This window comes from Callithrix jacchus, chromosome 5, assembly GCF_049354715.1.
Source record: "Callithrix jacchus isolate 240 chromosome 5, calJac240_pri, whole genome shotgun sequence".
NCBI lineage: Eukaryota > Metazoa > Chordata > Mammalia > Primates > Cebidae > Callithrix > Callithrix jacchus.
Genome location: NC_133506.1, coordinates 148,967,913 through 148,994,299, shown reverse-complemented (window position 1 = coordinate 148,994,299; position 26,387 = coordinate 148,967,913). Strand labels below are relative to the sequence as shown.

General features: G+C 37.7%; 1 protein-coding gene and 1 pseudogene across 5 annotated transcripts in view; one reads left to right on the top strand and one right to left on the bottom strand.

Moving 5' to 3' along the window:
- The window catches only part of UBL3 (ubiquitin like 3), an 85,098-nt gene that overhangs the window by 43,159 nt on the left and 15,552 nt on the right, over nt 1-26,387 (top strand). Inside the window, exons 2-3 of one of the 5 annotated variants that reach the window (XM_078375235.1) lie at nt 3,709-6,948; nt 8,607-18,382. The exons of 1 other annotated variant lie outside the window; for it this stretch is intronic. In XM_078375235.1, the coding sequence (XP_078231361.1) occupies nt 17,353-18,354 (1,002 nt within the window). In that variant the 5' untranslated portion in view covers nt 3,709-6,948; nt 8,607-17,352 and the 3' untranslated portion in view covers nt 18,355-18,382. Of the gene's footprint in view, nt 1-3,708; nt 18,383-25,555; nt 25,623-26,387 lie in introns of those variants that run through there. 3 more of the 5 variants (XM_078375234.1, XM_008998073.5, XM_078375233.1) reach the window with 3 other exon arrangements.
- On the bottom strand, nt 15,415-16,559 carry LOC100407920 (anamorsin pseudogene; annotated as a pseudogene).

The following is a 26,387-nucleotide window of genomic DNA, read 5'->3' as shown; positions in this document are numbered from 1 at the left end:
TTTCCCTCAGAGAAATGCAGAGCCACCACCCACTGAAGTGTTCGGGTAGGGACAGGGTGGATATGCTGGGAGCCCAGGTTGAGAGGCACCCTGCTCCTACCCAGAGGTGAAAACCCATGTGGAAAACAGTCTGGCCCTTTTTTCATAAGGCTGCTGCGCCTTGCCAAGGTCCCTGTCAGTTCCCAGCCACTAAGCTGCCTTCTGAGCCTGAAGGTAACAGGAAAGAGGACTGCTGAGCAGCAAAAATGGCAGCCTGTCTGCTCCCTCTGGGAGATCCATCCCAGGGAGGTGCAAAGCTGCTGCCAGCCTGAGTGTTTGTTCATTAAGACAAGGTTGCTCCAACGATTTGGCAGGTAACTATCATGCCAAAATGTTGGCTTGACTTACTCCATCCATATTTTATAAAATTTTATGGCTGTATAATGTTCTTTCAAGTTAGTCTGCCATATTTTTTCTTTTATCTTCTGTTTTTCTAGATGTATTAAAACATTCACATTTTCTTTATCATGGTTAGGATTTTAGAAGACAATGTTTTTATATGTCATAGCTTTTTTTCTTCTGCCTTTTTTGAATTATTTACATTGAATCAATTTCTAGGAATGGAATCTATCAGTTAAAAAGAGGGAATATTTTTTACAGTTTATGGTATTAATTGCCAAATGACTTTTCAAAAGGTTTTACACTGTTCAAGCGCTCCTCTCTCCTCAAATCTGTCTACTCATTGGCCATCAGAACTTATTCATTCAGGCAGGGTTAGGAGGCAAAGTAAGAGGCTGAAATTTAAATCTATCAGTCTTGTTACTTTGTTGGTGTCTTTTGTCATACTTTCAGCAGAGCAAGATGTTAACACTAGCATTTCAAAAGATATTTTTAAAATTCAATGATTTATTGATTTGAATTAACTGCAGGGTATTTGTGGAAGTAAAACTTTATATCATGAATATAAGCTTGAAAAGAAATTACTGTTCAGGAATTGGATTTTAAAATAAACTTTCGAAACCTTTGGATGTTAGTATAGTCTTCCCCCTACTCTCTGCCCTACTCATCTTAGGAAATTTTATTCTCAGTCCATTGGTTCTATAAAATACTTTGACTTTTTTTTTTTTTTGCCCTTTTTTTTTTTAATACCCAAAATATGACAAATTTTGTCCTTTGATGTTTGGACTCATTTTGAAAATAAGCAAAAATCATTCAAAACAAAGTCTAAAATAAAATGGTGATAAACTGCATAATATTATTCTGGGCTTTAAAGAAAAAGCCAAATGTGATTTGTAAATTAATAAGGCAAGGTTAGTGAATAAGTACCATGTAGAAATGAGGTGATAGAGAACAATAAGGGAAATACTCCTAAACTAAATTTCAAAATACTTCCAAAATACAGGATTTGACTCTTTTTTTTTCCCTTCGGTGGCAGAAATTGTGCACATCCAGACCAAAGGGACCACTTTGAAGAACCACTCATATGCATGTAAAAAAGCTCTATTTTTGTTACAGACTCATAATTTTATAGTCTTTGTGTATGGAAGCAAAGAAAATAATACATGATCATATAATTTATTGCATTTAGATATCTTTTAGACATTTTTAACCACATAACATCTTCAGTTAGTTGTGTTTTCAAATGATTTGAAATATCCTATTTGCTGAGTGGTTTAAACTGTGTGAAGTCATTCTGTTGTCTTAGATTTCTCCAAGAATGTGCTCTTGATGGTTCCTCACAGTAAAAGCCTTAGCAAGGATTCTCAACCAAGGCAATTTTCCCCCTAGGAGACATTTGGCAGTGTCTGCTTATGTTTTTTTATTGCCACAACATTATGGGGGGCGGGGGGGTGCATGGCAAGGGGAGAATGCCACTGATATCTAGTGGGTAGAAGCAAGAGATGATATACATCCTGCAATGCACAAAACAGCTCCCGGCCCCCTCCCAAATGGAATTATCTCGCCTAAAATACCAGTTGTGCGGAAGTTGAGAAATTCTATCTTAGCATAAGATCTTGGGTTCAGAAACGGCTGTATTCAGTTTCCCACTTACCTTTGGCAAGATGTTTAACCTCATTCAGGCCTCAGTTTCCTTATCTGGAAAATAAAAATAGTAATATCTACTTTATATATGTATAGTTGGCACAGTTTCTGAGACCATGGTAAGCAGTTAATTCATATTGTTCTTACTGTTATCACCACCAATAATATCAAGCACACCAAAAATTACTAAAATTATAAAGTTCGGTGGGTACTTAAAAGCATCTATAGTTTTTATATTTCTCTGCTAATTTTGCTCATTTAAGAATTCACATATCCTTTATGAAATAGCTGTGTTGTTGTTATGACTAGAAGTTTTTGTTTTCCACGTATTTTCTATTTACACATGATTCAGACTATTTATACTTGTATTGTCAAAATAATAATGGTTTAAATGCTGTGAAAAATTTGTAGAATGATTGGACATATTTGGAGGACCCTGAGTCTTTGGAATAAGGATTGTTAGTAAGCTTATGTGATCTTGTCTGTGATCATGGTAATTATGGTATTTTTCTTTTTCTTTCTAATGGCCCCCTGATGATTTTATTGACGTACTTTAGGGAGCATAAACAGTACTTGTACCATGCCTTCATTAAAGATGTTTAATATGCCATAAAAAAAATTGTGAAAAACTGGCTAATGGTAGAAAAGAAAAAGTAGAAGGAAGCAAAGACAGAGGAATAGAGGGCATCATGATACATGCCCTTGAGGAGTTTACAGTCTAGTTGATAGGATACTTAAGTAATACTCATGGATTTACAGACCTAAATGTGTGGCAAATTTCATGTATTAATATAAGGAAGGAAGTATTAATAATTGAGCAAGGTTAGGAAAAGGACAAATCAGGGACAGCCATTTTCTTCAATTGAATCTAATTACCCCTTATATATCAACATAGGACTAACAACAGTTTTAAGACTTAGAACATACACGATCATATTTATTTGATTTGATTTTTGCAGTAGTCATAAAAGGTAAATGAACAGTTATGTAATGTGCCTCCCAAATGCATGTAGATAATGTATGTAATGTCGAATTATAGATTTAAAAATGTATTGGTAAAAATGTACTGGGGAATGTCAGTATAGAATTTGAAGGGTTCTGTCTCCAGCACTATCTTGGCCAGTGTAGATAAATGTTATTTGCAGACCTTAAAGAGGATTCGAGGGATTCACCAGAGAACCACATTTTGAGTAAAATATTCTAGAGAGACATTAAGTTCCTGTACTTCTAAGATTCTGCCTGTACTCTGTAAATCACATTTTACTCACCACGCCTGTTTCTTTACCGTGAACACCACATGTCTTTCACAAGGAAGCAAAGTACCCCCTAGCATGTAATTTTGTTTCTCTTTTAACTTTTCTGACCTGAAGAAATGTACAGTTTCAATGAGGAGACAAAGACCAACCAGCCAACAGAAAGCTGGTACTAAAATATGAGTAAGAAGAATACATTGATAATGTTTTTCTTTAGAGCCTGTTTGATAATATTTTCAATAAAGCATTTCTACTGATTAATTTGTAAATAGTTAATTTCTAAATACATTAACTGCTTATTCCATGGCAGTTTACAGAATTATTTGAAATGTCAGTGGTTAAAGAGACATTAGACAACAGTCTCTTTATATGATCCATGCTTCCTGACCTAAAATTTTTTTCTAAAATCTTCCTGTTATTTTTCTAAATCTAGAATATGAACCCCTTGAGGAACAGCAGCTGAGTTTAAAAAGTACCTAGTGAAAGACTGAAAGAATCTCCAAATAATACCTTTTAGAAGAATGACCATAACTGTTGTGATAGGAAATGAGACCAAGTCATGGGAGAGATCTGAGATTAAATCATTTATCACCTAAAAGATTGTCAGTGTTTTTGATTATAGCCATCTTAGTGGGTTGGAGATAGTATCTCACTGTGGTTTTGATTTTCATTTTCCTAATGACTAAATGATGCTGAGCATCTTTTCATGTGCTTATTGGGCAGTGTCACTTCCAATTTAAAATGTGTAATTGAGTAATGATTTTGCTTCTGATTTTTAGGAGAAAGGCTTATAAGTTTATTTATAGTACTATAACATTTATGAGAATTAAAGGTTGACCATTTTTATCAGTTTATTAGATTTATAAGAATTATAGATAATTGGGAAGACCCACCAGCACTTAGTAGAAATTGAATCTGTTCAATTTATAATTTGCAGTTTAAAATCTAAATTAAGCCAGTGGTAAGTGATCATTTTGACAGATTTGTAAGTTAAGTAAACACTTAAAGCTAACTTTAAAACTTGGGACTAATTTTTTGAACTTGTAGTTTGATAAATCAAATATTAATTAAAAAATAAAATGTTTAGATACTATTTTTTGTACACAAAAACTACTCCTGGCACAAAAGCCACCTCCAAGGGCTCCAAAAGCAGCTCACATCTTCAACCTTCTAGCAAATGGCTTAACTTTTATCATCTAATTATTTATATTAGGCCAGCTCTAACATTACTTTTCCTTTACAGTAGATCTTTCAAGTTTTATCTTCTATTCTCTTTTCAGGCTTTCTAATTATAAGAACTGAACAATAGAACTAAGTATTTTAAAATGTTACTATGAAGAAAAACTTAAAATTCCTTTTTTTTTTAAAAAAAAGACCAAGGTCCTGTTCCGCCACCCAGGATACAATGCAGTGGCATAGTCATAGCTCATTGTAGCCTCAAACTTCTAAGCTCCAGTGATCCTCTTACCTCAGCCTCATGAGTAACTGGAACTGCTGGTACATGCCACCACACATGGCGCTTTTTTTTTTTTTGAAGTGAAGCCTTGCTATGTTGCCCAGGCTGGTCTTGAACTCCTGGCCTCAAGTGATCCTCCTGCCTCAGTCTCCCTGGTAGCTGGGATTACAGACATGAGCTGCCACCTCTCCTTAGGTTTGCTGTGAGAATTAAATAAGTCAATATATAAACACCTAAAAGAGGATCTGGCAAGAGTTATATGGATTAGCAATTATTAATAGTGTTATTACTTATTAATGTTACAATATTAATGCTAAAAAATAATGTTACTGTTGCTAATTAATAATATAACTGATGTTAGCAACTAATAATGTTACTAACATTATTAATAATATTACTAGATCCTTACCAGAGGATCGAGCTATATGTATTAGCAGTTATTAATAATGTTACTACTTTGCACTGCATATTAGGTATATGTTATTCTTATTATTAGATTAAATTCTGAGGAGTTTCCAAGGATACTTGCTGCCATATACAGCCCATTTATTCCCCTTTGGAAAATGTAATCCAGATTGCAAACAATGGATTTACAAGTTAAGTCTTTGGGACATAAAAGTTTATAAATCAGCATTGGTCAGGCTCCAGATTATTCAGTATTTGCTAGATTAAAGCCACTGGTAGTAGAGTTATTCCTTGAAGGCGTTAGTTCTTACGCACCTGAAAGTTTATGTATGAATATATGTGATCAAAATCACTAACCGCATTCATGAGCGAATAGTACTTGAATTTGAAAACAATGTTTGCTATCTTATTTAAGAGTGTCAAGATAAGAGTGTTTTGGCTACAATTCATAATAATTGTAAATCACTTTGAGTAGAATTCTGCCTTTGTTATTTTATAGTATTGATGCATGCATTTAATTTTTTCATGTACTTGCTGCAAGAAAATATAATCAAATATATAGCTAATTTCATGATCTCAGAAGCACATATTGAAGTGTACTTGCTAATTTCTGTTGCTTTTGCAGGTCTTGAATATTTAAGCATTTGTATGGTAGGTGCCTGAAAAATGCATTCTGCATGGATAAGTTAATGTACAAGATTAACTAGAGCAAGATACATCGGCTAAAGGGCACCCAGTGCCCAGGAGCACCCATTAGTGATAAGAGTCTAAATGAATATGCTGACAGGTGAATGGAAGAAAAAAGAAAGGATAAACGTGGGCAGAAGAAAAATTAATAAAACCTATTGACTGTGTAGCTATATAAAAATAGTTGTGATTAAAATGTGATTTAAAATCATATCTGCTACCAGCCATGTTCTTTATATCTTCTAACTTCTAGGATCATTATTATTCTCTTAATTCAATTAACCTATACCTGGGTACTTAGTTTTCACCTAACAAACATAACTAAAGCAGACCAGAAAAAGTCAGCATGCATATAGGTAATGGTGTGTTTGTGAGTGTGTGTGTGTATGTGTGTGTGTGTGTGTAGTGCTAGTAAAGATTCCCTTTTAATAATGTTGAATTGCTATTGAAGAAAACTGAGAAAAAAATAATTTTACCATATTTCCTAAGAGAGCAGCTTTTATGGCATATTCATACTTTGTAAAACTTAAGGACAATATCTTTAGTATTGGTAAGGGTTCAAACATTAACATCTTTACTATTCTGAAAATCAAAGAAAATCTAATAAGCCAAGTGCAGTGGCTCACACTTATAATCCCAGCACTTTGGGAGGCTGCAGGGGGTGGTTCTCTTTAGGTCAGGAATTCAAGACCAGCATGGCCAACAGGGTGAAGCCTTATCACTACTAAGAATGTAAAAAATTAACTAGATGTGGTGTCACACATCCGTGATCCCAGCTACTTGGGATGCTGAGGCAGGAAAATCTCTTGAACCTGGGATGTGGAGGCTGCAGTGAGCCGAGATTGTGCCTCTGCACTCTAACCTGGGCAACAGTGCAAGACTGTTTCAAAAACAAAAACAAAAACAAAAAAAAGGAGGGGGGGAAGAAACATCTAATAGAAGAAATGAAAGGAAATGAAAGCGACACTAACACTGTCATTCTTGTAATGAGAGGTCCAGAGACTAATTTAAATCTTTTCCAGACTTTGTATCTGTTTTGTGGTGTTCCTCTGCGATATCATTGATCTGTGGTAGCAACTTCTGGAACCCTTCACATATTCTTGAGGATTGTAGAAGTAGATAATTGTAAGTAATAGATGTGAGTATAGGCTGTATCATTGATTAAAAATAGAACATTTTAGTAATCTATAAAGAGGAAGACATTTGGTGTATTAAAATAATAAAAAAAGAAGAAAACTTAGATAGATGATAGATAGATGATAGATAGATAGATAGATAGATAGATAGATAGATAGATCATTGCTGAGAAATAGTTCAAGTCAGAGGGTTGCCATAGCTATACCAATTTATTTAGAATTCTGTCTTCTCATTTCCTTATAACCTTAGGCAATTCTTTAAAAACTCTGAACCTGATTCTAAATTTGCAAAAAATGTAATGTGATCTTTTCTAGCTCAGTACCAGGGATCCATTAGTTTTTGAATTGTTTCTCTAATAATGATGCATTCTGCTGTTTTCATGCCCATGGCTGTGGATAATTGTCTAATCTGCACATACCAATCTTTCCTATTTATGAATATTATTTCTACTGTCTGTTAGTCGTTGACTTTTCCCCAGGAGTTTATCTGTTCTTTTCCTTAGCTGTTTCTTTTTAAAATTTTTTATTTCAATTTTAATTAGTGCTTTACTATTCTGTAGGTCTCTTATTTCCCCTCTTTGGAGCCATCTGCTGCCATTTGTGTTGCTTTCTGTATTGTAGTATGAAGCGTTTTGATGCTGCTAGATTTATATTCACTAACAAGAGTTTATGAGCATTCTGTTTTTTTTTAAAGCATAAATACTATGATGCCTTCCCCTTTAATAAATAGCACTTAATGTGAATTAGCATTCTTAGCTCAGAAAGTATGCATAGATGCAGAATTTTGCACTATATTTTATATAGTGACAGCAATGCACTTGTCACTTTTGCTAGTCTTTTTCCCTACTTGTTATGCAAAGCTGTTCTGCTGAATAATTTGTCATACCAATTCTAAGTAAATTGATAAATTATGTATTAGGATTTTAAAATTTAATTAGTAACTATTAATAAAACACCATTGTATTCAAGTAAGAATTCATGAGTATTCCAAGACATCAATTTGTAAATAAGAACCTCGATATTAAGAGCACGTGAGATCATGGCTCTCTGGGGCACCACTAAGTGACAGTATCACTAGTCACAGGTTGATGCAAATTGTCTGTGCGAGCTGAATAGGACTGCAAAGCAGAGGCAGTGTGAAACAATCATTTTCTTCATAGACAGACAGAGTGTATTCTTTTTAAACAGGAGAGCTTGCTATAACTTTTGAATAATGAGTTGACTGACAACATACTATAAATAATAGGATGATTTTTTTAAAACTTTTTTTTTCTTTTTTCCCTCTTCAGGGAAACTGGTTTTTATTATTACTGTGGTGTGTTTCAGAGCTTGTATTCCAAAATAGTTGTGGAAAATAGTGAATCTGTTATTACTTAACTATGTATAACAGTAAAAAGTATTAGAAAACATTTTTCTTGGTGACTGTTGGTAGACCTTCTTCCTGGTGATGCATATAGTGTCCAGTTATAGGTATATCTTTGACATATTTTAGTAATGTTGGCTATAGCTTGGCATACATACTCTCATACATTATTCATTCATCCTTTCAAAGTATTAAATACCTACTTTTTTCAAGCACTGTTACTGAGATTAACTATATGAATTAACTTAAAATGAATTATTTTTACTTTTTTTATTTAAAAGCAGGATTTAGTTGAGAAACAAAACACAACCAAAGGAACCTCATCTCCACAATTGTTCTGTAGCCACAGACACATAATAAATGTGCCTGGTGTAAGAGAAGTAAGACCAGTTTAAGTTTTAAGATTGATGTTCTGCCTTCAAGGACCATGATTTAATTGGAGAGTTGGTAAGATATGGACATAAATGGTATCTTGCTACAGTAACTGATGTGATATATGTGATTATATACGTTATAATTTATTGTCTAAATTGAGGTACGTTTGAGAGTGAAAGGGGGTACTGTTCATGGTAATAGTGAGACAACAAACATGAATCAGAATTGTCCTAGGCAAGCATGGACCCGATGGTGACAGTGATCAGATATGCCAGTGAGTGGATGGAAACTGAGGAAAGAATTTATAGTGTAGGTTTGAGTGGTCACTTAGGCTTCAAAGGTGACCTCAGAACTGAACAAGAACAATCAGAAAGTCATTCTGGTGATTCTTGCCAGGATAGGGTTTATAATGAATATATTGCTTTGGCTGAAATAGAAATTTGGATAGGGAATTAGTAGTAGTTGGACTGAAGAGTTTGGATTTTAAATTTGTGATCCTAAGAATTACTTAACCTCAGTGTCCCAGTTTACCATCTATAAAATGGAGATAACAATACCTGTCTTATAGGGTCCTATGATGTTCAACTGTGTGCCTCATAGAAAGTAATGTGCAGCACTTATAAGTGATCAGTAAATGTTAGCTGCCTACAGAATTTTAAACTTTTGAGAATGTCTTTGAGAGTGCAGGATGGATTGAGCTGATAAACTGGCAGACAGAATTTGAAAGAATTAGTAATTGGGCAAGGGCAAGTGAGAAAAAAGGGCAGGAGTAAATGATGACTGAGCTTTCAAGCCTAAAGGACTAGGATACCAGGAGAATTCAGAAGAAATAAGTCAGGAAATATATCTGTTGTTAAGAAATAAGTTCAGTTTTAAACATACCAATTTTGAGGGGACAGGAGGCTATTTACCCAATCAGAAAGGGACAGCTGGCAGTTGGAGAAATGAAATGGCACTTCATGAATAATTAGTTTGGGAATGTTCCAAATGGGTGGCAGTTGAAGCCATGGGAGTGAATGAGATTTCTCAGTGGTGGAGCAGGGGCCAGGATAGAGACTGATTGATGAGTGAACCTCAGAAAAGCCCATATTTGAAGTATAAAAGGAAGAAAACCCAACTAAAAGAGAGGATCAAAGGATTAAATAAGCAAGAAGGCTTCCTGAAGGATGTTTTTCCAAATGCTAGTTCTGTGAGGTGATAACAGGTAATATGGGAAATAAAATTGGTTCTGTGGTTAAATACTCATTGACTGCAAGAATTCTGTGCCCTTTTAATATGTTAATATGTTACGTGACACATCTCCAAGAAGGAAACATATGAAGTAGTGTTTTGTAGATTTATCTGACGTCAGAACCCCTTTCTCTAGCAAAATACCTCTTAGGGGTTGGTGTTCCAGAAAACACATTTTGGGAACTATAGGAACCTAATGAGGAAAGATGTTTAAGAAGTAAGGAGTTGAATTGTGTGGAATGTTGCAGAGACACTATGAGAAATGAGAAGGTTTTTGGTGTTTTCATTAGATAGTCATAAGTGATTGTTAAGAGCACAGTTCAGTAACATGGCTTCAACAGACACAGGTTTAAAAGGAATGAAAGATAAAGAGTTAATGATTAAGATATGAAGGCACTGGATTTATGTAATTTTACCTCTATTAATTCAAGTATAACGTGACTGATAGGAATGAATTGGTCATTATTAAATGTTTGTGTGTCCTATGTAGATTATTATATTCCTAAATAACGTTCTTTTTTACTTAATGATTTTCATATATTAGTGAGAAACTTTAACAGTCATCTGGAACAATACCGCTGAGAACCATTAGTTTCCCTTTTCATAGGGTAAAGTCATACATTAAAATTATCCTATTTTCTAGCCATGGCATCAAGCTTTAAACCATTTCCCCATGTTTTCTTAAAAGTATGGGGAAAGATGCACCTTTCTAAAATCTGTGTTTTAACAGTGTCCATCTTAAGTGAATTTTATTCTAATAATAAAGACCATCTCTGGGTATATTCTGCTCTTTCATGCAACAATGATACAAATATTTAATTCATAGTTATGCTATCAAAGGGGGGAATCATTTTTACATTCCTGAACAATAAGTAGATTATCTTAATTACAGCTATTTAACCTTTTAAAAAGATAACAATGCTCTGTCATAGGACTTCTAGCTGACTTTCCATTACAAGTGAAATTTTGTTTCTGTATTGATACATTGTGCCCAACAAATTTAAAATCGGCAAATCAACTTGAATTGTGTTGGCCCCACACTGTCTGCTGAGGTGGTTGAATGCCTTATAGCAAACCCAAAGTACTATAAAGTTAGCAACTGTGTTTGATCATCTATTTGATCAAAGTACCTACTGTTTTCTAGTGCATCTAGCCTAGTACCTTTATTTTTATTTTTATTTTTTTATTTTTTGAGATGGAGTTTTGCTCTTGTTACCCAGGCTGGAGTGCAATGGCGCGATCTCGGCTCACCGCAACCTATGCCTCCTGGGTTCAGGCAATTCTCCTGCCTCAGTCTCCTGAGTAGCTGGGATTACAGGCACGCGCCACCATGCCCAGCTAATTTTTTTGTATTTTTAGTAGAGACGGGGTTTCACCATGTTGACCAGGATGGTCTCGATCTGTTGACCTCGTGATCCGCCCGCCTCGGCCTCCCAAAGTGCTGGGATTACAGGCTTGAGCCACCACACCCAGCCTAGCCTAGTACCTTTTTAACATGCATTCATGTGTTTAGTCTTTTGAAGAATCAGCTGAAAGTAGAACAGTCTTGAACATACTAATAAAGATATAGCTCTCCTTCCCTTTTAGAGATTTTGGCATATGAAAGATTCTGAATTTTGCAGTGAAAAAACTTACTTGAATTGAAATTTTCTTTTTTTTTAAATTGTGATAAAATACATATAAAGTGTACCATCTTACCATTTTAAAATGGTTTCAGTGCATTTTAAAATACAATTCAGTGGTATTGTACATTTATGATGTTTTGCTACCATCACCATCATCAATCTCTAGAACATTTTATCTTGCAAAACTGAAACTCTATGCCCATTAAACAATAATTCCCACCAGGCATGATGGCTTAAGCCTATAATCCCAGCACTTTGGGAGGCCAAGGTGGGTGGATCACCTGAGTTGAAAAGTTCAAGACCAGCCTGACCAGCATGGTGAAATCCCACCTCTACTAAAAATACAAAATTAACTGGGCTTGGTGGTGTATAGCTGTAATCCTAGCCACTTGGGAGGCTGAGGCAGAAGAATTGCTTCAACCCGGGAGGTGGAGGTTGCAGTGAGCCGAAATCTCGTCATTGCACTCCAGCCTGGGCAAGAAAAGCGAGACTATCTCAGGGGGAAAAAAACAACAGTACACACACACACACACACACACACGCACACACACACACACAAATAATTCCTCATTAAGCCCCACGTCCATCCCCTGGCAGCTGCGTTGCTTGAATTTTTTAACCCATTTCCAAACTTATTTCACAGTAATTAAGAATTGTTTTTCTCTTAGCATCTACTTATATTCCTTAGAAATTCCATGGATCAGAGAAATGCAGGATTAGTTTTCTGTTAGTATGTAGCAGATTAATGAAGGAATATTTTGTCTCAAAAGTTGTGTAAATCCTAAGAGAAAATAAGCTTTTCTGGAGAGGCTATTTGACTAACATAGAAATTGAATATTTAGAAAGAAATAGGAGGAGTTTTGAGAGGGTGTTTTGGGGTGGCATCAAACAAACTATGCTGGAACAAGCCCTGACCTAAGAGGGAAGAAATCCAGGTTCTAGCTACCCTCTGGGGGCCTCTCTGCCCTCATCTTTTCCTTATCTGTTAACTGGACAAATTCTGAGACTCCTGGTTCAAAAATTGTTCTGTGTTGAATGATTGAGGAATATTGTGAGAGGCATAGAATTTAAAGTAGTACTGAGAATTTGATAATAGCATAGAGTGGAGGGAGGGAATCTGGGAATTGACACAACAAAGGAGCAGACATCTCAAAGCGGGGAGGATATTGTGGAAGGCTCAAATAATGGCAAAGCCAAGACAAATAAGTGTAGACATAAAAGATTTATCCTGTACCATACCTGGATTTATTGGCGTAACTAGATGGTTAAGAGAGAAGAAAACGGCCGGGCGCGGTAGCTCAAGCCTGTAATCCCAGCACTTTGGGAGGCCAAGGCGGGTGGATCACGACGTCAAGAGATCGAGACCATTCTGGTCAACATGGTGAAACCCCGTCTCTACTAAAAGAATACAAAAAAATTAGCTGGGCATGGTGGCACGTGCCTGTAATCCCAGCTACTCAGGAGGCTGAGGCGGGAGAATTGCGGTGAGCCGAGATTGCGCCATTGCACTCCAGCCTGGGTAACAAGAGCGAAACTCCATCTCAAAAAAAAAAGAGAGAAGAAAAAGTACTATATAGTAGGTGCTGGAAATGTGCTGTGCACTTCTAGAACTATTCAAAGGAAAACTGGTGCTTAGTTGGTCTTTGATGATTACTAGTTCTCTTCCCTATAATTTTGTGCTGTGTTAGCCAAAAAACTTCCACCATCATGCCGCCACTAATGGAAGGTGGACAGAGGAAATGGAATTGTCATTTCCCTGAAGTATATGAAGCCGTATCATGAATATAGGGAAAAACATCTACTCTTCCCCTCCCTGCTGTCCTCTCTAGTGTTGTGCCTTTACCATTTCCCTTTCTCCTATCTTAGTTTAATATCTTCAGTGTATGGGTGACAGAGACAGTTGTACTGACTTAATTTATTGAGCCATGTGACCTAAAGTTATCTTCCCCAAAACAAAGGTTTCTCTAGAAACCAATCCAGTGCCCTAGAGAGAATACTCTTGAATTCATTCAAATATATTACTTAGTTGATAGTATGTATAGAAAACTAAAGGGCTACCTTTGCACATTGAAATCAGGTTAAAGCAGTTACCTTGTATCCTAGATGCAAGAGTTAAAGGGATATCCTATAGTCAAGTTTTAAAGTGATACCATAATTTAATTTCAAAATCAATGTGTTCTGTAAGCTTACAGGATTTTGAACTTGCAAAAAAGAAAAGAAATTTCAAGAATAATTTGCAAGAATTCTCAAGAAAATATACTATTGGTCTTCTCATGGAATTTTAATTTTATCGAAGTTTCCCAAACTGAAAGTAAATGTACATTTTAGAGTACTAAAGGAAAGAACATTATATAGGTAGCGTTTACTAAACTGATGATGGATATGATGATTTTGATAGATAATTTGTGATAATATCTATTAGGGACTTATGTGCTAGGTACTAAATGCTTTATTAATTGTGAGTTTTACACTTTTATTCCAAAATGTGTTTATAAGAACCCGAAGTTTTCTTTGTTTCTTCACTGATGAGGAAAAAAAACAACAAAAAAACAGTTTACATAGAAAGCAAGTAGGCTAATTCACTATTACTGTCATTTATAGCCCAACAGCTTTTTGTTCTCATTCAGTGTTCTCCCGAAAATATTTTAACTAATAAGTAGTTGAATGGTTTCTATAATTCAAAAATTATTAAATGTTGCTTTGAAATGTAGTTTTCCACCTACATTTTAAAATGAGTTAAAATGTTCTGGAAGTTCACATTGTAAGTAAATGAGATGTTGTAAAAGTTTGATTTGGAAACTTAAGCTAGAGGACTCTCTGACCTCTCTTATCTGCCTCATGGGGTAGGTAAATGTTTCCACAAGTACACACTGAGTGTTCTACCTTTAAGGATTTAATTTTAATATTTAATAAATATTAGAATCTACGTCATACTAAATGCTAAACAGAATATAGAAAAAGATCCCATAGCTTCTCCCATCCATTTAGCAAATCTAAATAAATGTACCTTAGTTGACAACATCTTGCCTTAGTCTACTGAATACAAGTAAATTCATAGTTAGGAATTCAGATACATTTTCTTTTTTTTTTTTTTTAACCAGTTGAACACTTGACTAGTAAAATATGAAAATCCAGGTTTCTTAAATCCACATAATTTCTCCAAATACTTGGCAAGATTGATCCCAAGTCCGTACAGGTGGGTAACAAGTACAAAGGGGTCTCTGCTCAGAAAGACTTATTGTTGGTTAAGAGTTCTGCCCTGCTTCCCTCTAAATGCTCACCAACCCGGGCTCTTCTAAAGTGGGCAGACAGGCCCTATTCTAAGCGCAGGACTAGCCCCATTTGTGTGTGACACTAAGTTCTTCCAATGGTCCAAAGTGAGCATGGATGACTATGCAACATCACACACAAATGCACATCCCCTCTCTTTACAAGACATGCGTTATCTCAAGATATCTCAAGATATGCAGCAAGTTTAATACCTGAAGGTTAACAGAAATGACAGTAAGACAAAGATGCAGTGCTATAGTAAAATGGGGTTTGGGTGGAATCAGGCAAAGGGACACTGAGTATCATCACAGCAACCAGTGAGTGACTCCTCTGGGGCCCTGAGGAGGTTGTGAGACACTTGACTTGTGTCACAAAGAATGGAATAAACTAACACCTCTGAAAGACAAGCAGGTGGTGGCACTGCTGAGATGAGACTTGGGGCAGGGACCTGGAGCTCTGCCACAGAGTGTTAATGCTCAAGGATGTCTGGGCTCAAGAGTGCTCTGGTCAGCATTTTAACAGAAGAAGGACTTCTTCAGGACACACTCCCTTCTATTAACATGAGGTGAAGAAACCCATTCCATTCTGGGTAACCAGGCCCCATAATACCTTGGTGTTTTGATACACAGCAGCACTACACACCACTGTGCCCACAAGCCAGCTTCACTCTGCTAAGCACCCACTCTGTAATCGGATCTCAAACAGAGTGAACAAATCCGGAGGAGGCAGGAGGAGCCACGGTGGTGGGATGTGAAAGACAGGAGTTGGCTGGAGGAGTAGGTGTGTCCCATGTTGGGTCCCTCCTAGGCATCGTGAAGATTGCTATCGCTTAGAAGCACCTTTTCCCCAGGTTTGAAGGCTGGCACCCCAAGATAGGGGCAGCTGGCACAGCGGAAGGCATCACCCAGGTAGCAGTTTCCACAAGCCAACTTGGGTTGGGAGCTCATCTATTCCCTTGACTTCTCTTTTTCCAGTTCTTCAGCAAGGCCACAGGGGCAGTTCTTGCAGGCCTTCCTCTTTTTCCCTTCCCCACAAGCAGCAGCCCGCAGGGAAGCCGTATCTGGCCTCTTCAAATCTTCTGGACCCAGCAGCTCATCTGAGTCAGTGAGATCCATGCTGTCGTCCTCCATATCATTGGCTGAGAGTGTCCCCAGCTTGGCAGCAGGGTCCACAGCAGGCTTCACTGAAGGAGATGACTTCTTGGTGATGGAAAGCTGAAGCTGACTAGGAGAACCCACTTCAAAGTATGGTTTTTTGCCTGTAATCTGAACAAACAGTAGGCTGTCACTTTCATGACCCAGGCGTTCTCAAACAGACTGTACTTCCTCGGGGCTTAAGGGTTCCTGCTGCACCTCTTTCACTTCCACAAGACCACAAAGAGTCAGGGCTGAACATAGCTTAGATGCTGTCTTCACTTAGGTATTGTTATCTACAGCTGTCTCTACTGGCCCCTTCAGAAAAAGACATCCACCAGGCCGAAGGATCTGGGCGATTTCAGCCAAAAGCTCAGCACTGTGCAGAGTGGTGCTTCCTGGGACTAAACCCGACAGAATAATGTCAAAGCTGGATTCCTTGTGGGCAGACTGTAATAGCTGGTTGATGTTTTCCACAGACACGCAGGCTTCATTGCCAGTTAACACTTGAAGCTTATCCACCAGATCTTTCAGTTTCCACTGGGGATGACTTACCCCAGATCACTTCCACAAACTAGCCAGCAAAAATCCCAAAATCTGCCATTCCTGCAGTGCAGTGCTGATAGACCCAAAAACTGCTGCCGCCTGGGGTCGCTCCTGGTTTCTCCTCAGCAGTCGACCCCATGCCTTGCCCAGATGCATTTTCTTATAGGTTAAAATCTGTTTTCACGGATGGCTGAAATTACTTCTTCACATATATGATTGCTGTCCCATTTCAGTGAGAGAGCAAAATGTTTTCTTGACGTCTCCAATTCTATTTTGAAATTCTTTTTCGGAGAACGATCCAAGATGGCCGATCGCTAACATCCTGGGATTGCAGCTCTCAGGGAAAGCGCGGAGAACTAGAGGACGCCACACTTTCAGACAAATTCTGGTCGCTCACGGAGCAGAAGATCCCCCAGTGGAGGAAACACACAGGTGGCCAGCGCGACTCTCGTGGCCGGCGCAGCGGTTCCACCGGCATCTGGGCGTGGCAGCTCTCGGAGCAGAGTAAACAGGTTCGGAGGACCCGCACGGGTCCCCAGCAGGACACCAGAGCCCGGCGCAGCAGCTGTGACGGCACCTTGGCGCGGCAGCGCTCGGAGCAGAGTAAACGGGACCGGTTCCCCTTCTGACTGGGACCAGTTCCCCTTCTGACCGAGGTTTGGAGGCCCGGGAAGGCAGAGTCGCCTACTACAGACACAAGAAGGAAGCCAGACAGGAGAATCCTGGGCAGAAAAGCACCATCAGTTTTAACGCCGCTGCTCTGGCCCTGGGAACTAACAACCTGGACGTCCACTCAAGAGACCTAATCTGAAAGTTGGTAATTTCAAAGACGACAGGAGGATAAATTTACAATGACGGGAGGAAACCAGCGTAAAAAAGCTGAGAATACTCAAAGTCAGAGTGCCTCTCCCTCTAAAGATGATTACAGTTCCACATCAACAATGGAACAAGGCTTGATGGAGAACGAGCGCATCCCAATGACAGAATCACTCTTCAAGGAATGGATAATAACAAACTTCGGTGAGTTAAAAGAACATGTTGTAGCCCAACGTAAAGAAACTAGGAACTTTGAAAAAAGGTTTGATGAAATCCTATTGAGAATAGACAACTTAGAGAGGAGTATGAGTGAATTAATGGAACTGAAGAATACAATACAGGAACTCCGAGAAGTATGCACAGGTTTAAACACTCGAATTGTTCAGGCAGAAGAAGGGATATCAGAGGTCAAAGTCCAACTTAATGAAATAAAGCACGAAGAAAAGATTAGAGAAAAAAGGATAAAAAGGAATGAGCAAAGTCTCCAAGAAATGTGGGACTATGTGAAAAGACCAAATTTACGTTTGATAGGTGTACCTGAATGCGACGGAGAGAATGAATCCAAGCTGGAAAATACCCTTCAGGATATTATTCAGGAAAATTTTCCTAAACTAGCAAAGCAGGTCAACATTCAACCCCAGGTAATACAGAGAACACCAAAAAGATATTCCTCAAGAAGAGCAACCCCAAGGCACATAATCATTAGATTCACCAGGGTTGAAACGAAGGAGAAAATACTAAGGGCAGCCAGAGAGAGAGGTCAGGTTACCCACAAAGGCAAGCCTATCAGACTTACAGCAGATCTCTCAGCAGAAACTCTACAAGCCAGAAGAGAGTGGGGGCCAATATTCAACATCCTCAAAGAACAGAACCTTCAGCCCAGAATTTCATATCCAGCCAAACTAAGCTTCACAACTGAAGGAAAAATAAAATCTTTTATGAACAAGCAGGAACTCAGAGATTTTATTACCACCAGGCCTGCTTTACAAGAGCTTCTGAAAGAAGCATTACACACAGAAAGAAACAACCAGTATTAGCCTTTCTAAAAATACACCAAAAAATAAAGAGCATCAACATAAAGAAGAATTTACACCAACAAATGGATAAAACAGCCGGTCAACATCAAATGGCAGTAACCCTAAATATAAATTGACTAAATCCCCCAATCAAAAGACACAGTCAAAACCCAATGGCATGTTACATCCAGACCTGTTTCACATGCAAGGATACACAAAGACTCAAAACAAAGGGATGGAGAAAAATTTACCAACCAAATGGAGAGCAAAAATAAATAATAAATAAATAAAAAGCAGGAGTTGCAATTCTCGTATCGGATAAAATAGATTTTAAAGCAACAAAGATATAGTGGTAAAAGGATCAATGCAACAACAAGAGCTAACGATCCTAACACCCAGATACAAGACTTAGATTCAATGAGACAGAAAATTAATAAGGATATCAAGGACTCGAACTCAGATCCAGAACAAGTAAACTTAATAAATATTTATAGAGCTCTCCACTTCAAATACACAAAATATACATTCTTGTCAATACCACATCACACCTACCCATAAGTTTAAATGAAACATTGATTGGCCATTATTAATACCCAATTTTTTTCAAAATAAAGCAATATTTCCATTTACTCTCCCTCTTTCTCTTCCTCTTTCTTCTTCTCCTTTACTTATTTTTTTTTTCTTTCCTTCTCTCAAAAATAAAAGAAATCAACTTGTAAACCTCTAGATCCAGGTCGGCAATGTCTCTCTCATTGCTTGATTTCCTTCCTTCCCTTCCTTCCCTCCCTCCCTCCCTCCCCACTTCCTCCCTTCCCTCCCTCCCTCCCTCCCCGCTTCCTCCCTTCCTTCCTTCCTTCTTCATCCCTTCCTTCCTCCCTACCATCCTTCTTCCCTCTCTTCCTGCCTTCCTCCCCCCCCCAAAAAGAAATAAACTTCTATTGCACTGTAAAAAAAAAAAAAAAAGAAAGAAATTCTTTTTCTACTCTTTTTTTCAAAAATTGGGTTATTATTTCATCCAGGATAATTAGACTCCAAAAGATTTATGAATGCCATTCCCTCTCAAACATCTATAAGCAAGAGTGTGTGAATTAGAGTGTAGAGTGTGAGGGGTGCAAAGCACTCTAGGCAGAAAGAACAACCTGTGTAAAGGCCTTGGGGCAGGGAAGAACTTAGCAGTTTTGACCAAAAGACCCCTGTGGTTGGAGCCTAGTGAGGGCAAGAATGGTGGAGATGATGTTGGAGAATAAGCAGGCCCATATAGGGACCATGGTAAGGAATTGCTGGGTCAGCTGGTCTTTAGCAGAGTGATAAGGTAACCAGGTGCTGTAAGCTCAGATGTAGCTGGACTCAGGTATGAGCTTATCAGCTTACTAGTCTCTCTAACCTCTATCCCACGACTCTAGAATGGGATAGTAATACCTTTTTCAGAGATGGGCTAGGTAGAGTTACCAGGTGCAGTAGCTGAAATATACTAACCCACTCAATAAATGGCAAGCTGTTACTTTTACTTTTTATAACTCACTGTTCCATAGCCTACTTTGGAATCTCAGACCCATAGCTGCTTCCTTTTTATTATTTTTAAAATTCATCCAGCCAATATTTATCAGCACTTAAAATTATATATCCTAACTACTTCTCCCTCCCATAGTTACCTGTTTGTATATCTCTCATAGCTTCAAGGTTATGACATTTTCAGGGAATTTCACAGTAACCTTTTGCAATCCAGGTACTAAACAGTGTCTGTTTTAGAAAATGTTTGAATAAATGAATGAATAAAAGAAAGTTTATGAAATACATAATCACCATATTTTAGCACTGTAATTGTTTGAATAATTTTTATTCCAAATCAGTCTTACATAGGAAAATGAACACATCTCTTACTCCTTCTTTGTTTCTTTTACAGTACAATTACCAAAAATTCAAAATATGCCCTTTATGAATTCATAACTCTTGAAAATGTTTACTTTAAAATTTACATATTAAAATAAGTTAACTGACAGGTTTATATCTTTTTTCTAGATTAAGTAGCTGTTTTAATACATTATTTTTTTTAAACACTATTCATTTTCAAATGCAAATAAGAAAAATAACCAGAGAATGACATAAACACAATTCAAATTAGAAAGTTGAGCACTTTAAAAAAAAACTTTTTGTTTTGAGATAATTATAAATTAACATGCAGTTTTCAGAAATAATACAGTGAAATCCCAAATACTGTTCACCCAGTTTTTCCTAATGGTAACATCTTACATAATCACTGTGTAGTATCACAAGAAATTGGTAACGATAAAATTCAGACTTTATTCATATTTGTCCAGTTTTATATACATTTATATATTTGTGTATATATATTTAGTTTTATCACAGATAGATTTTTGTCCCAACTACCATAGCCAAAATGCAAGACAGTTCCATCACAAGCATTCTCTGTGCTGCCCTTTTATAGGCAAAGTAACCCTTCCTGTCTCCCCACTTCCAGCCTGGCCACCACTAATTCATTCTCCATCTCTATAATTTTGTAATTTTAAGAATATTGTATAAGTGGAATCATGTAGTATGTTACCTTATTGCAATTGACTTTTTTCGCTAAGCATAATTCCCTTGATATAAGTTGGGACTGAAAAAAAAAAATTTGCAAAAAGCATCTAATACCTTTCCTACTGGCCACCTGCTTGTTGCTGCCAATTAGCAAAGAAGGGAGAAATGAGCACTAGAAAGGCAAAGGATGTTTCTGTTGATGGTTTTCCCGAAGGAAGACTGGCATGTGAAGTAGAGTATCCCAGTACTCATTTTATTCTTAAGAGATACTCAGAGGAGAAGTGGGAATTCTTTTTCTGATCAACCTATTTGTCTTTTGGTAGAAAACAGTCTTTTTAAAGGACATGGTCCATCTCCATAATTATCTTTATACCCAAAGGCAGTTCTGGTCAGTTCCATCTTCCATCCTCCCTCTTTGTTTCATTTTTTTCATCCTGACCAATTAAAAACACATTATTGTATAAACTAACTTCTATATGAAATTTCCCCAAATTGGTATCTAACAAATAGAAATGGCAATTTAACTAAAATTAAATTTCAAGTGGTTCTAACTTGAAATTACATGCATTGAAGGGTTCTTGTTGTATACATCAGCCTTACAGGAAATCATCATGGTAGTTCTGCCTAATAGTCTCGTTTTGATTTGTTTTGCTTCAGAAGTAATTATAAAAAATATATAATTCATTTGGATTATCTAAATGTCATCTCTCAGGAATTTTACTACATAAAGCTCCATTTCATACCAAGTCATAGTCCTTATTACCAGTTTCCTTTTACAAATGTACACGAAGTATATGTATATTACATTTTAAGCTGTAAATATTTTTTTTTTTTTTTGAGACGGGGTTTCGCTGGTTACCCAGGCTGGAATGCAATGGCGCGATCTCGGCCCACCGCAACCTCCGCCTCCTGTGTTCAAGCAATTCTCCTGCCTCAGCCTCCCGACTAGCTGGGACTACAGACGCGTGCCACCATGCCCAGCTAATTTTTATGTTTTTAGAAGAGACGGGGTTTCACCATGATGACCAGGATGGTCTCAATCTCTTGATCTCGTGATCCACCAGCCTCGGCCTCCCAAAGTGCTGGCATTGTAGGCATGAGCCACAGCCCCCGGCCGGCAATAATTCTTATTTTTAACCCATTGTTGATGTGTCAAGGATCCTACTACCCTACAAGCAGAGGTTTTTTGTTTTTTTTCTTGAGACGGAGCTTCGCTCTTGTTACCCAGGCTGGAGTGCAACGGCGAGATCTCGGCTCACCGCAACCTCCGCCTCCTGGGTTCAGGCAATTCTCCTGCCTCAACCTCCTGAGTAGCTAAGATTACAGGCACGCACCACCATGCCCAGCTAATTTTTTGTGTTTTTAGTAGAGACGGGGTTTCACCATGTTGACCAGGATGATCTCCATCTCTTGACCTCGTGATCCACCCGCCTCGGCCTCCCAAAGTGCTGGGATTACAGGCGTGAGCCACCGCGCCCGACCCAAGCAGAGGTTTTTAAGTGTATTTTATACTTAGACTTAGCTTCAAAAAAGTAAAAAGGGCTTTCATTAATAAATATTTAAATAATAAGTACTTAATATTTCAAAGGAAACTAGCTCACACTTGTAGAAATTGTCATACATTTACTGACAGGAGATACAATTGACACTATTTGAATAAGCCCCGGAAGATTCTTACCATAATACAAGAACAGTTAACTAATAACCAGCTGGGATTTCCAGTTGTTTATCTGCATGATTGCTTTCAAGAGTTCTTCTAAAGGAAATTACGGGAATCCAGTGTCTTCCTCCATCTGTCTTACAGTCCTAACTTATACTTGACAACATACTGAGGCAGATTCATGGCTCTAGTCTAGCAGCAAGTTTGTCTTATAGATACACGCATAGGCCCAAGTTAAGACCAATCTGCTAATCTTCCATATCTATTAACCTAGTCTTTATCTTTATTTGAAAAGTAGGCCCAAATACAGATGTTAATATGGTAGCTTAGAATTAATTTTACTTTTCAAAATACCTTACTAAATGATAGCACTAATGTTAACTGTGGTATGTTGCTGACAGTAAAGATCCAGAGCCCAAAACAAATGAAAGATTGGGGTGTTTACACATTTTATCTATCTGCATGATCATAGCACTACCCAGAAAAAATTATTATCCATTCCTGTTCTACATACTACACCACCCATTTGATACAGTGCCAGAATGTTGAAACCTAAGTTTGAATCAGCTCTGACCTTTCTAATTGGCACTTTCACTTGCATCTTGAAACTGAAAAAAAAAAAACCAGAAATATTAGTTAGCAGTTCCTGACTGAGCCCCTACTACTTGCCAGACACTGATCCAGGCACTGGATGTTTCAGGCAAGCGTTACTTTACTCAACAATGTAGTGTTGTGGGTTTATTGCTGCTTTTTTCAGTTTTGGATGTAAGCTTCTTTCCTGAAGCAGTTTCACTGTAAAACTTGATAAATGTTTAGACTTCCGTATTGACGCAGTTGTCATTTTCTCCCCCTTCTCCACCTGGAAAGGTGATTCGGTTTCCTCTGAGTAGGATATTTTGAAATCTTACCCTGTTTTTTGTTCTCATTTTGTAACCCCAAACCACTTTCAAACTCTACTGTGAGTTAAACTCAAATGTTAACTGGAACTAGGCAGTTTCCTGAGTGTCTGAAGCAGACCAGGGCGGATCAGGAGGGAGTAGTAGGGTTTGTGTCAAATCAAAGATTCATAGCTACCTATAAACATTGAAATATTTTTTAAACTTGGTTCAGACACATTTAGAGGCTACAAGTTGCCAACATTCTGAACATCTAGATAAATATGAACTCTTTAGACCATTGATTTTTGAAATATGAAAGTATAATATCCGTTTATTGGCAACTCTGACGTGTGTTAGTTTTAAAATAGGAAATACTGAGAATTTTGTGGCATGAACCCAGACAGTTAAATTTATGGAGTGCAGTATGTGTGTATTGTTTTGCCTTGTTTTGGTTTTTAAGCTTGTAAGAGGAAAAAAGAAATTGGGAATGTTCAAAGATAATTTCTTCAGCCAGACATCTACAACAAAAGGTCTTAGGTTCAGTAACTAGTCTTCAGAGGATCCAGGAATATCTTTTAACTTAATTTTTAAATGTTGTATTTCTATATGTCTATGCTTAATGTTTTCTATAAAAAGTAGACTTGTTGATTTATTTTTATTTTATATTTTTAGAGACAGGGTCTCATTCTGTCACCCAGACTGTAGTGCAATGGCATGATCATTGCTCACTGTATCCCCACAGCCTCAAACTCCTGGATTCAAGCAATCCTCCTGCCTCAGACTCCAGAGTAGCTAGGACTGTAGGCGTGTACCTCACCTGGCTTATTTTTTAAAAAATTTTTTGTAGAAACAGGGTACTTTGTTGCCCAGGCTGGTCTTGAACTCCTGGCCTCAAGCTGTCCTCCTGCTTCAGTCCCCCAAAGGGCTGGGATTATAGTCATGAGCCAATGCACCTGGCCAACTTTATTTTTTAGAGCAGTTCTAGGTTCACAGCAAAATGGAAAAGGTGACAGTTTCCCATTTACTTCACCCCCGCCGCCGTGCATACGTGGCCTCCCCTATTATTAGCATTCCCCCACCAGATCGGTATATTTTTTACAATTGATATACTTATTAACTTTTTATTTTATAGTCTCAAAAGGAATGTCTATTTAAGAAAATCAATTCTATTACTTTGAGAGCCCATACCAATACAGTACTGATAGCTTTAATGTTTTTAAAATATTAATAGTTTATTACAAATATCCTGAATTGATTAAATGCTCTTTGAATTAAATGTTATTCTATTTTAAAAGTAACATAGACTTAATGTAAAAATTAGAAAATTCACACAAAGAAGAAACTAAAGACAGAATACATACAGTTATATTTGGTACATACCCTTCAAGACTTTAGTTTGTACATATATATGTGTCAGATATATACATCAGTACTATTGATGTGTAAACAAAGTTCTGCTTTGTGTTTTAGGTTTTTAAACTGTCAGAAGTACTATGTATGTATGTATGTGTGTATGTATGTATTTATGTATGTATGTAGAGACAGTTTCACTCTTCTTGCCCAAGTTTTTAAACTGTCAGAAGCACTATTTATTTATTTATTTTAGAGAGTTTCGCTCTTGTTGCCCAGGCAGGAGTGCATTGGTGCGATCTCAGCTCACTACAACCTCTGCCTCCTGGATTCAAGAGATTTTCCTGCCTCAGCCTCCCAAGTAGCTGGGATTATAAGTGCACACCACCACTCTCGGTTAATTTTTTATATTTTCATTAGAGACAGGGTTTCACCAGGTTGGCCAGACTGGTCTCAAACTCCTGACCTCAGGTGATCCACCCACCTCGACCTCCCAAAGTGCAGAGATTACAGGCATGAGCCACCGTACCTGGCTAGCACTTTTATTTAATTCAAAGTTATAAGCTTATAGATTGCTGTACCAGAGAGGCAAGAAACCAAGTTGCTGTAATAAAATGTTTTAGCAAGAGGGTCCTGATTTCTATATGGAATGACAGGAAAACAAAGTAGAAAAATTTGTCACTGAAGATAGAAAATATAGGATAGTTAAATGTAATCTTAGTTACACTTTTTCTCAACCTTATTAGTAAACAAGTTACTTGTTTAGCAACCCATGAATATATTCTATATTTTCCAGCCTCTTACAGCACAGCAAAGGACTTTATAACACAAAAATTGAACGAGCAAGATGTTTTTACATTCAGGTAATTTAGTTTTTAGTTTCTGTTGATTTTTTGGTCAATCTTCTCACCATAGTTACTATTTTATCAAAAGCTGCTTCCCATTTTAAAGGGAGCATCACATGTCTCATTTTATGTTTGTCTTTGTTAGAGTAGTATATTTTCAACTTAGGCTGCCACAGCAAAATACAGTAGACAGGCAAAATACCATGGCCTTCCTACTGTCCCCACTTGAAGGGGAGGAAGAAAGAGGGAGAGAGCACAGGAGCTAAGCTCTTTATCTTCTTTTTTTTTTGACGGAGTTTCGCTCTTCTTACCCAGGCTGGAGTGCAATGGCGCGATCTTGGCTCACCGCAACCTCCGCCTCCTGGGTTCAGGCAATTCTCCTGCCTCAGCCTCCTGAGTAGCTGGGATTACAGGCACGCTCCACCATGCCCAGCTAATCTTTTATATTTTTAGTAGAGATGGGGTTTCACAAAGTTGACCAGGATGGTCTCGATCTCTTGACCTCGTGATCCACCCGCCTTGGCCTCCCAAAGTGCTAGGATTACAGGCGTGAACCACAGAACCCGGCCGCTCTTTCTCTTCTTATAAGGCTGCAGTTAAACAGATGAGGATCCCACCCTTACGATCTTGCTTTAACCTTAGTGAACTATGCAAGACCCTATCCTCCAGCTACAGTCACTTTGGGAGTCTTCAGTATAGAGATTCTGGGGAGACATGGGTCAGCCCACAGCAAATAGGCATGTGTTCTTTTGTTCCTACAATACGGTTTTTTACCTGGCTGCT